Genomic DNA, 11856 nt, shown 5'->3' with positions numbered 1-11856 from the left:
TAACGGTTTTCACGGAGTAAAGACGCGGAGATAAGCCCCGCCCCTCGCAAAGCGTCGCACCTCTTTTGGTGTGAACCCGGCATTAAGTTAAATCCCCAAAGGTGTGTTTCCCTCCTGTGACCCCTAGGTGTCAGCAGAGCACACCTCAGAGTGAGGAGCGTTTGTTAAAGGCTTTAACAGACTGCACATATTCAACGTCCTCTGATTCAGCAACACGTAGAGATAAGAAGTAACGTTACATGAGGAGGTTAGAGCTTCACAGAGAGCTGAGCTGTGGACTCACAGTAAGATTGTTGCTGAGCTGCATTGGACCGTAAAGTGATACAAACTTATTTATTGTTTGCATGTGGGACTAACTTATTTAGGTGAAAAGGGTTATGGTGGCTGCAGGAAAAGGAAGTTTAAAAAAATACAATAGTTTCCCTACAGAGAGTAAACTGCCACATGTCTGTAAGTCCAGTCGAGTCTCAACCTGGAGGAGGAAACACCAATTCCCAAACAGAGCTGCTGGAGGAGGCGGGGCTTCTACGTCACACTCCTGAAGTGAAACTTACTGTTTGTCGGAGCGACAGTCGAGACAAGTCTCTGTCTTTCTGTCTAGATAAATATTAAATATTACACTTTGCTCGTCTTCTCAACAGCTGACCCACAAACTGGTGAGTGACAGCTGATGATATTTACTGTGTTTTAATAACTGGTGTCAAAACAAAACTCAAAGCTCTAATCAAACAGGAAGTTAAACTCTTATTATTCTATTACGACTAGGGCTGTCAATCGATTTAAAAAAAGTAACTAATTAATCGCACATTTTGAAATTCATTAATTGCGATTAAAAGGTTTTTTTTCTTCTAAAGACTAAATCTTCTAAATGAACGAGTAATCCCTTCAGACAGCGTGTATTTTAGACACTTGTTTAATTGTATTATTTTTTAAAGACAAAACTTCACACAGAGCTGTGTTTTCAAAGAGGCTCCAACCTATAAAGTGCCAGCGAGGTATTTAATATCGTGGATGATAAATTGTTTCTTCAGTGAAACATCCAGATTAGTAAGAAAGGGTGTATTTGAGACACCATTGGTCCTGTCATCTTTAACATTGAACAGCAGCAGAACCAGTGGCCTTGGTAAACTGACAAATATGTAATGTTAACCCTCTGGAGTCTGGGCTCATTTTCTCGATTTTACAAAAAAATGTAAATTCACCTTTTAAAGGCTTTTGCATATGACACATCCCAGTGTTTCGCCCACCATTCTATCAGGGTGAGGCCCCGCCCCCTGTAATGTTCTCTATAGCACCAGATTACAGCAGAAGTAATGTAAGGTTCTTTTCTTCAAGACGTCTTTGTTCTTTTATGAAACTAAACGTCTGTTGTTGATCGTCTCGACAGCAGCATGTCATTATGTCTCGACCTGTCGTTCACTCTTCTCGGCTCTCCGTCTCGCGCGCCGCAGAGCTCCATGTCGGTGTGTCTGCGCGCGCATCGAGGCGGAGCAACAACAACAAAAAGTCACCTGCACCTTCCACCCCGCGTCACCGACACGTCGCCCTCTGTTTCTCTGTGAATCGAGGAGACGGGAGGAAGGAAGCGGACTGCCGCGGTTTGACACTCAGAGGAGTGCAACAACTTCAACGACACCGGAAGTAAACAAAGTTGCGTTAATTGCGTTAAAATATTTGAGTGCGTTAATCGCGGCCAAATTAATCGCATAGATTAGCTCGTTAACGCTGACAGCCCTAATTTCGACACATGGTCAGATTGCTTTAAGTGAAAACTGTCAAGGAATAAAGTCAAATTAAACTAAAGTTCTAATGATTAATTATGTATTTAAATCGTTTTTAGTGACACTTTGACTTGTGTTCTCTGGGTGTAGAGATGGCTGCTGCCAGCAATCAGCTGTCTGAAGATCAGTTCCTGTGCTCCGTCTGTCAGGATGTGTTTAATGATCCAGTCACAACACCATGTGGACACAACTTCTGCAAAAAGTGCATCACTGAACACTGGAATGTGAGTGACAGGTGCCAGTGTCCCATGTGCCAAGAGGTTTTCACCACCAGACCAGATTTGAGGGTCAACACTTTGTTCTCTGAGATGGTTTCTCAGTTCAGACAGTCGACTCAGCAGAAAGCCAGCAGCAGCAGTTCAGAGCAACAAGAGTCCAAACCAGGAGAAGTTCCCTGTGATGTCTGCACTGGAACCAAACTGAAGGCCCTGAAGTCCTGCCTGGTGTGTCTGGTCTCCTACTGTGAGACTCACCTGGAGGGTCACCTGACAGCTTCATGCCTGAAGAGACATCAGCTGATGGACCCTGTGGAGAACCTGGAAGACAGGATGTGTCTGAAGCACGAGAAACCTCTGGAGCTGTTCTGTAGGACCGACCAGACGTGTGTCTGCATGCTCTGCACTGTGTTGGACCACAAGATGCACAATGTTGTTCCTCTGAAACAAGAATGTGAAGGAAAGAAGGTGGAGCTGCAGAAGACAGAGGCTGAAACTCAGGAGATGATCCAGAAGAGACGACTGAAGATTCAGGAGGTCCAACACAACGTGAAGCTCAGTGAGGAAGATGCAAACAGAAAGAAAGCAGAAGGTGTTCAGGTCTTCACTGATCTGAAGGAGTCTGTGGAGAGAAAACTGAACGAGTTCATCAATATGATAGAAGAGAAGCAGAGAATCACAAAGAAACAGGCTGAATACGCCATCAGAGAGATGGAACAGGAGATCTCTGATCTGATGAAGAGGAGCACTGAGGTGGAGAAGCTCTCCCTCTCTGAAGACCACCTCCACGTCCTCAAGAGTGTCCAGTCCCTCAACATCCACCACCCACCACCCACCGAGGACTGGTCTCAGGTCAGTGTTCCTCCAGCATCATATGAGGGGACTGTGAGGAGAGCTGTGTCTCAGCTGGAGGAGACGCTCAGTAAAAAGATGAAGACGCTGGTTGAAGTTGAGCTGAAGAGGGTCCAGAAGTTTGCAGTGGATGTGACCCTTGATCCTGAAACGGCTCATCCTCACCTCATCCTGTCTGATGAAGGGACACAAGTGAGACATGGTGATGTGATGAAGAATCTCCCAAACAACCCAGAGAGATTTTATCATGATTATTGTGTCTTAGCAAAGCAAAGTTTCTCTTCAGGCAGATTTTACTTTGAGGTTCAAGTTAAAGGAAAGACTGACTGGGATTTAGGAGTGGCCAGAGAGTCCATCAACAGGAAGGGAAGCTTCACATGGAGTAATCAGAAGGGTTACTGGATTCTACAGTTGAGAAATGGAAATGAGTATAAAGCTCTTGCCGGTCCTTCAGTTCTTCTCTCCCTGAAGTCTGTCCCTCACAAGCTGGGGGTGTTTGTGGACTATGAGGTGGGTCTGGTCTCCTTCTATGATGTTGAAGCTGCAGCTCTTATCTTCTCCTTTACTGGTCGCTCCTTCAAGGAGAAACTCTTCCCATTCTTCAGACCTGGTCTTAAGGATGGTGGTAAAAACTCCTCCCCTCTGATCATCTCTCCTGTGAATCAAACTGGCTGATTCTTTTTTTACGATCAGAAATTCCCTGAACAACAATGCATTACCAACAATACATATTCACATTAAAGTAGTCTTCATACATCCAGTGTATTGATACACCAGACCACGTTTTAATACTACAATACTGACACAGTGGTCAATATTAGGACGGCAATCAATTTGAGACATAAAAACAAACCCAACAATGACAGACTGATCTATTTTGAAATAAATAGAAGTAATGTCCTTTTTACGTGTAGATATTTAGGGATAATATCTTTTGTGAACTTGTTTTTATCTGAATATTATTTGTCAATAGTCATTTGTTTCACTTGGACAACTTCAGGGTTAAAACATAAAAAGTATCTTTCAGTATGTGTCACTCTTACAAAGGGTTATTTTTCTTTTGAAAGGCTTCTCAAAGAGACCTGAGAGCTCTGTGACGCTTAGCGGTGCAGTAAGAACCTTAAATTGCCTTCAGAACATAAACTACTGGACAAAGGTTGCAGTTGTACTGATTTAAATTTGTTGTGTCTTTCAAATTAAGATGGTATTACTTGTGGACTGTGGGTGTAACTCTGTTGATCTCCACAGATGTTCATAAGGAGGATGTATTCCCTCAAATTCTATAAAAGGAACATTTAAGGGGTTTAATTATCACCAATGGGATATAATATTCATAACTGTTATCATCAGTGTATCAACATGCTTTGAGTTTCGCAAAACAGGAAGAATAATCCACTCAGTTGAAATCTGCAGAGACGATGTGGCTTTAAGAGAGATTGCATAAAATATATTCTTTTAACATTTGTCCTTTTTTGATTTCTATATTGTCTGTACTAGATTTGTTTCTTCATGTTTTCAATAAAATTCTTGAAATGGCATTTCTGTCTGTTTATTAATATCATAATTCGGTGTGACTATGTGAAGCATAGCAGAGAGAAAAAACAGGCACGGATGATTTCATGTACAGGACTGTCTCAGAAAATTAGAATATTGTGATGAAGTTCTTTATTTTCTGTAATGCAATTAAAAAAACAAAAATGTCATGCATTCTGGATTCATTACAAATCAACTGAAATATTGCAAGCCTGTTATTCTGATTTATTGCTGATTATGGCTTACAGCTTAAGAAAACTCAAATATCCTATCTCTAAATATTAGAATATCATGAAAAAGTATACTAGTAGGGTATTAAACAAATCACTTGAATTGTCTAATTAACTCGAAACACCTGCAAGGGTTTCCTGAGCCTTGACAAACACTCAGCTGTTATAAATCTTTTTTTTTACTTGGTCTGAGGAAATATTAAAATTTTATGAGATAGGATTTTAGAGTTTTCTTAAGCTGTAAGCCATAATCAGCAATATTAAAAGAATAAAAGGCTTGCAATATTTCAGTTGATTTGTAATGAATCCATGTTCTGAAGGGGGGGGGGGGGTGTGTGCTAGTGACTTTTCTTTGCTCCGTCCCGATGCGCGCAGACCGGCATCGGAACTCTGCGGCGACCGCGATCGACATATTGAGCACCCCTGCATTAAAACATTAAAGAGCCGAGAGTTTTTTTCAGCGTGAGAAATACGATGTGTGGCGGGAGTACGTGAGTTAAGACCGAAATGCGTGACACTTGAGAGCCCTGCATTTATACACAGGGGGGCACATAACTTGCTCACCAGTGCGCGCGCCAGCATCGGAGCTCTGCCGCGCGAGCCGAGAGAAGAGTTGTTGACGGGGGGGGGGGGGGCAAGTGATCCGAGCTCTGCGGCGCGCGAGACGGAGATCGGAGTCGTGTTAACACGACACGTAGAGACAGAATGACATGCTGCTGGAGAGACGACCAACAACAGACGGATTGGAAGCTCATTCTGCGCATGCGTTAAATGCGTTAAAAAAAACCAACTAATAAATCCTGTAATTTAATTAACTGAGTTAACGCGTTATTTTTCACAGCACTAGTATACAGGCCCGGGGTGGATAATCGGGAGAATCGGGAGAGTTCCCGGTGGGCCGCTTCACTTCTGGGCCGGTCGAGAATTTTATTTGTTGACATTTGTCACGTTAGTCCATCTTCTCTTAAAGTGGGCTACACACGTTCAGCATTCTGACACCGCAGCCTCTGCATGGGTTGTACCATGTGAGGGAATTCACCCCTCCCAAATAATAGAGTTGGTTCAGTCCATTATGGAACTCAACCAACTCAATTTGGGAGAGAGAACTCACCTCCAAAATAGAGTTGGTTCGGTCCTGAGCGGTCTTTTCCAAAAAGTTTTCTCAGCTACGGATAGCTGGGCCGGCCCGACCGCAACGATACGCGTCAGGGAGGATGGACGGGAGGAAGAGGGCAGGAGGGGCTGAAAAAGCCAGGTTGAAAAAAGGAAAGCCATTGGAGGAGGATGCTGCCAAATGTGCCAAGCTTACAGATTTATTTTCAAGAGGAGAAACACAAGTGGCAACTGGTAAAGAGAGACAAAGGCCTAATGATTAGCAACATAACTATTCGGCTAACGTTGTAGCCTTGATTAATATCATTGGAGCGTTGTCAACCTATTCCCAAGAAAAATATTAAATTGTATTAAAATATTAGCCTTTTTATATCACCCAAAATATGGTGATCCATAGACTTTGCAAATATTATGCAAATATTGATATATACTAACTATTGATATTGGTATTGAAGTATGCAGTAATATGACTTAATTTTTCTTTGTAGCTTCGGAGCAGCAGATAAGAGTCTCCTGCTGAAAATGATGAGCCCGACATTTGCAATGAGGAGGCCATGACGACAGGGACAGGTAGAGAGGATAACAGTGGACACTATATGAATTAAAGTTATATATTCTAAGAAAGAGCAGTATATGACAGTACTTGATGAACCAATATGCATTGTTTGCTCAGAAGTGGGTGTAGTAAAGGAGTAAATCACCACTATATAATACTCATGCAGAAAATTGATAATGACCATGACAATGACGGCCCCCATGAGGTCTCACTCCAACAAATCTGGCCGACTGCCTCATCTGAGTCTGACACCCCTGCTACGCCCTTCTGCCTTTTTTAATGTTGTGCATATTTTTTGTTAACTTCTCATCTTAAGTGGATTATTATTGTTGTATTTAACCGTTACATTATTTGTTGGACCATGGTATTCATAAAAGAACTACAGGATAGTAAGAGCTGAACTGTTGCTTCATTTATCCAATTTCCACTATACCATGAAAAAAGTGGGCTGGTCTTGAGCCTGAAATTCCCGGGCTGAAAAGTGGCCCCACTCCGGCCCTGCTAGTATACAGGACTGTCTCAGAAAATTAGAATATTGTGATAAAGTTCTTTATTTTCTGTAATGCAATTAAAAAAACAAAAATGTCATGCATTCTGGATTCATTACAAATCAACTGAAATATTGCAAGCCTTTTATTCTTTTAATATTGCTGATTATGGCTTACAGCTTAAGAAAACTCTAAAATCCTATCTCATAAAATTTTAATATTTCCTCAGACCAAGTAAAAAAAAATATTTATAACAGCTGAGTGTTTGTCAAGGCTCAGGAAACCCTTGCAGGTGTTTCGAGTTAATTAGACAATTCAAGTGATTTGTTTAATACCCTACTAGTATACTTTTTCATGATATTCTAATATTTAGAGATAGGATATTTGAGTTTTCTTAAGCTGTAAGCCATAATCAGCAATATTAAAAGAATAAAAGGCTTGCAATATTTCAGTTGATTTGTAATGAATCCAGAATGCATGACATTTTTGTTCTTTTAATTGCATGACAGAAAATAAAGAACTTCATCACAATATTCTAATTTTCTGAGACAGTCCTGTATATATATGATATTAATGTTATGAACGCAAACACGAGGGCATTATATTTTCCGACGTTTGTGGGATCACCACAACAAGTACAAAGCAGAACTGGTGGTTAGTTCCTCTGTGGTGGATGGAGGAAAATATAACAGTTTTCACGGAGTAAAGACACGGAGATAAGCCCCGCCCCTCGCAGAGCTTCGCAACTCTTTTGGTGTGAACCCGGCATTAAGTTAAATCCCCAAAGGTGTGTTTCCCTCCTGTGACCACTAGGTGTGAGCAGAGCACACCTCAGAGTGAGGAGCATTTGTTAAAGGCTTTAACAGACTGCACATATTCAACGTCTTCCTCTGATTCAGCAACACCTAGAGATAAGAAGTAATGTTACATGAGGAGGTTAGAGCTTCACAGAGAGCTGAGCTGTGGACTCACAGTGAGATTGTTGCTGAGCTGCATTGGACCGTAAAGTGACACAAACTTATTTATTGTTTGCATGTGGGACTGACTTATTTTGGTGAAAAGGGTTCTGGTGCCTGCAGGAAAAGGAAGATTAAAAAGGCATAATAGTTTCCCTACAGAGATTAAACTGCCACATGTCTGTAACTCCAGTCAAGTCTCAACCTGGAGGAGGAAACACCACCTCCCAATCAGAGCTGCTGGAGGAGGCGGGGCTTCTACGTCACACTCCTGGAGTGAAACTTACTGTTTGTCGGAGCGACAGTCGAGACACGTCTCTGTGTTTTTTTCTAAAGAAATATTACACTTTGCTCGTCTTCTCAACAGCTGACTCACAAACTGGTGAGTAACAGCTGATGATATCTACTGTGTTTTAATAACTGGTGTCAAAACAAAACTCACAGCTCTAATCAAACAGGAAGTTAAACTCTTATTATTCTATTACGACACATGGTCAGATTGCTTTAAGTGAAAACTGTCAAGGAATAAAGTCAAATTAAACTAAAGTTCTAATGATTAATTATGTATTTAAATCATTTTTAGTGACACTTTGACTTGTGTTCTCTGGGTGTAGAGATGGCTGCTGCCAGCAATCAGCTGTCTGAAGATCAGTTCCTGTGCTCCGTCTGTCAGGATGTGTTTAATGATCCAGTCACAACACCATGTGGACACAACTTCTGCAAAAAGTGCATCACTGAACACTGGAATGTGAGTGACAGGTGCCAGTGTCCCATGTGCCAAGAGGTTTTCACCACCAGACCAGATTTGAGGGTCAACACTTTGTTCTCTGAGATGGTTTCTCAGTTCAGACAGTCGACTCAGCAGAAAGCCAGAAGCAGCAGTTCAGAGCAACAAGAGTCCAAACCAGGAGAAGTTCCCTGTGACGTCTGCACTGGAACCAAACTGAAGGCCCTGAAGTCCTGCCTGGTGTGTCTGGTCTCCTACTGTGAGACTCACCTGGAGGGTCACCTGACAGCTTCACGCCTGAAGAGACATCAGCTGATGGACCCTGTGGAGAACCTGGAAGACAGGATGTGTCTGAAGCACGATAAACCTCGTCTGGAGCTGTTCTAGGACCGACCAGACGTGTGTCTGCATGCTCTGCAGTGTGTTAGACCACAAGATGCACAATGTTGTTCCTCTGAAAGAAGAATATGAAGAAAAGAAGGTCGAGCTGGAGAAGACGGAGGCTGAAATTCAGGAGATGATCCAGAAGAGACTACTGAAGATTCAGGAGGTCGAACACAACGTGAAGTCTTTCCAGTGGAGGAAGATGCAAACAGAAAGAAAGCAGAAGGTGTCTGGCTCTTCACTGGTCTGAAGGAGTCTGTGGAGAGAAAACTGGACGAGTTCATCAATACAATAGAAGAGAAGCAGAGAACCACAAAGAAACAGGCTGAAGACACCATCAGAGAGATGGAACAGGAGATCTCTGATCTGATGAAGAGGAGCACTGAGGTGGAGAAGCTCTCCCTCTCTGAAGACCACCTCCACCTCCTCCAGAGTGTACAGTCCCTCAACATCCACCATCTACCACCTACCAAGGACTGGTCTCAGGTCAGTGTTCCTCCAGCATCATATGAGGGGACTATGGTGAGAGCTGTGGCTCAGCTGGAGGAGACTCTCAGTACAAAGATGGAGACGCTTGGGTTGAAGTTGAGCTGAAGAGGGTCCAGAAGTTTGCAGTGGATGTGACTCTTGATCCTGAAACAGCTCATCCTGGTCTCATCCTGTCTGATGACGGGAAACAAGTCCATCATAGTGATGTGAGGAAGAATCTCCCAAACAACCCAGAGAGATTTATTAATGATTATTGTGTCTTAGCAAAGCAAAGTTTCTCTTCAGGAAGATTTTACTTTGAGGTTCAAGTTAAAGGAAAGACTGACTGGGATTTAGGAGTGACCAGAGAGTCTATCAACAGGAAGGGAAGCTTCACATGGGGTTTTCATGAAATCATCACACTGAGACATCAGAAGGGTTACTGGAATATACAGATGAGGAATGGAAAGGAGTATAAAGCTCTTGATGACCCTTCAGTTCTTCTCTCCCTGAAGTCTGGGCCTCAGAAGGTGGGGGTGTTTGTGGACTATGAGGAGGGTCTGGTCAGCCTCTATGACGTAGAAGCTGCAGCTCTTATCTACTCCTATACTGGTCGCTCCTTCAAGGAGAAACTCTTCCCATTCATCTATCCTGGACATAATCATGGTGGTAAAAACTCCTCCCCTCTGATCATCTCTCCTGTGAATCAAACTGGCTGATTCTTTTTTTTACGATCAGAAATTCCCTGAACATCAATGCATTACCAACAATACATATTCACATTAAAGTAGTCTTCATACATCCAGTGTATTTATACACCAGACCAAGTTTTAATACTACAATACTGACACAGTGGTCAATATTAGGACGGCAATCAATTAGAGACATAAAAACAAACCCAACAATGACAGACTGATCTATTTTGAAATAAATAGAAGTGATGTCCTTTTTACGTGTAGATATTTAGTGATAATATCTTTTGTGAACTTGTTTTTATCTGAATATTATTGGTCAATTGTCATTTGTTTCACTCAGACAACTTCAGGGTTAAAACATAAAAAGTATCTTTAAGTATGTGTCACTCTTACAAAGGGTTATTTTTCTTTTGAAAGGCTTCTCAAAGAGACCTGAGAGCTCTGTGATGCTTAGCGGTGCAGTAAGAACCTTAAATTGCCTTCAGAACATAAACTACTGGACAAAGGTTGCAGTTGTACTGATTTAAATTTTTTGTGTCTTTCAAATTAAGATGGTATTACTTGTGGACTGTGGGTGTAACTCTGTTGATCTCCACAGATGTTCATAAGGAGGATGTATTCCCTCAAATTCTATAAAAGGAACATTTAAGGGGTATAATTATCACCAATGGGATATAATATTCATAACTGTTATCATCAGTGTATAAACATGCTTTGAGTTTAGCAAAACAGGAAGAATAATCCACTCAGTTGAAATCTGCAGAGACGATGTGGCTTTAAGAGAGATTGCATAAAATATATTCTTTTAACATTTGTCCTTTTTTGATTTCTATATTGTCTGTACTAGATTTGTTTCTTCATGTTTTCAATAAAATTCTTGAAATGGCATTTCTGTCTGTTTATTAATATCATAATTCGGTGTGACTATGTGAAGCATAGCAGAGAGAAAAAACAGGCACGGATGATTTCATGTATAAATATATATATGATATTAATGTTATGAACCCAAACACGAGGGCATTATATTTTCCGCTGTTTGTGGGATCGCCACAACAAGTACAAAGCAGAACTCGTGGTTAGTTCTTCTGTGGTGGATGGCGGTAAATATAACGGTTTTCACGGAGTAAAGACGCGGAGATAAGCCCCGCCCCTCGCAAAGCGTCGCACCTCTTTTGGTGTGAACCCGGCATTAAGTTAAATCCCCAAAGGTGTGTTTCCCTCCTGTGACCCCTAGGTGTCAGCAGAGCACACCTCAGAGTGAGGAGCGTTTGTTAAAGGCTTTAACAGACTGCACATATTCAACGTCCTCTGATTCAGCAACACGTAGAGATAAGAAGTAACGTTACATGAGGAGGTTAGAGCTTCACAGAGAGCTGAGCTGTGGACTCACAGTAAGATTGTTGCTGAGCTGCATTGACACGTAAAGTGATACAAACTTATTTATTGTTTGCATGTGGGACTAACTTATTTAGGTGAAAAGGGTTATGGTGGCTGCAGGAAAAGGAAGTTTAAAAAAATACAATAGTTTACCGACAGAGATTAAACTGCCACATGTCTGTAACTCCAGTAGAGTCTCAACCTGGAGGAGGAAACACCACCTCCCAAACAGAGCTGCTGGAGGAGGCGGGGCTTCTAATATCACACTCCTGAAGTGAAACTTACTGTTTGTCGGAGCTGCAGTCGAGACAAGTCTCTGTCTTTCTGTCTAGATAAATATTAAATATTACACTTTGCTCGTCTTCTCAACAGCTGACCCACAAACTGGTGAGTGACAGCTGATGATATTTACTGTGTTTTAATAACTGGTGTCAAAACAAAACTCAAAGCTCTAATCAAACAGGAAGTTAAACTCTTATTA

At 41.8% G+C, this 11856-nt stretch overlaps 3 protein-coding genes across 3 annotated transcripts; all 3 read left to right on the top strand.

Moving 5' to 3' along the window:
- The first annotated feature begins 524 nt into the window (after positions 1–524).
- On the top strand, positions 525–4386 carry LOC130190038 (E3 ubiquitin-protein ligase TRIM21-like). The gene is made up of 2 exons (XM_056409173.1): positions 525–656; positions 1872–4386. Exon 2 carries the CDS (start codon positions 1874–1876, stop codon positions 3521–3523), a length of 1650 nt encoding a protein of 549 aa, XP_056265148.1. The 5' UTR covers positions 525–656; positions 1872–1873; the 3' UTR covers positions 3524–4386.
- A 3680-nt stretch (positions 4387–8066) lies between these two features.
- Positions 8067–8838, top strand: LOC130189778 (E3 ubiquitin/ISG15 ligase TRIM25-like). Its single transcript, XM_056408712.1, has 2 exons — positions 8067–8106; positions 8339–8838. Exon 2 carries the CDS (start codon positions 8341–8343, stop codon positions 8836–8838), a length of 498 nt encoding a protein of 165 aa, XP_056264687.1. The 5' UTR covers positions 8067–8106; positions 8339–8340.
- Positions 8839–8887: 49 nt separating this feature from the next.
- Positions 8888–10886, top strand: LOC130189777 (E3 ubiquitin-protein ligase TRIM39-like). The gene is made up of 2 exons (XM_056408711.1): positions 8888–9068; positions 9376–10886. Exons 1-2 carry the CDS (start codon positions 8888–8890, stop codon positions 10020–10022), a joined length of 828 nt encoding a protein of 275 aa, XP_056264686.1. The 3' UTR covers positions 10023–10886.
- Positions 10887–11856: the final 970 nt, after the last annotated feature.

Source organism: Pseudoliparis swirei, chromosome 24 (genome assembly GCF_029220125.1).
Source record: "Pseudoliparis swirei isolate HS2019 ecotype Mariana Trench chromosome 24, NWPU_hadal_v1, whole genome shotgun sequence".
In the NCBI taxonomy this organism is placed as follows: Eukaryota; Metazoa; Chordata; class Actinopteri; order Perciformes; family Liparidae; genus Pseudoliparis; species Pseudoliparis swirei.
The sequence above is the reverse complement of the archived record's forward strand: the minus strand, read 5'-3'. Positions and strand labels throughout refer to the sequence as shown.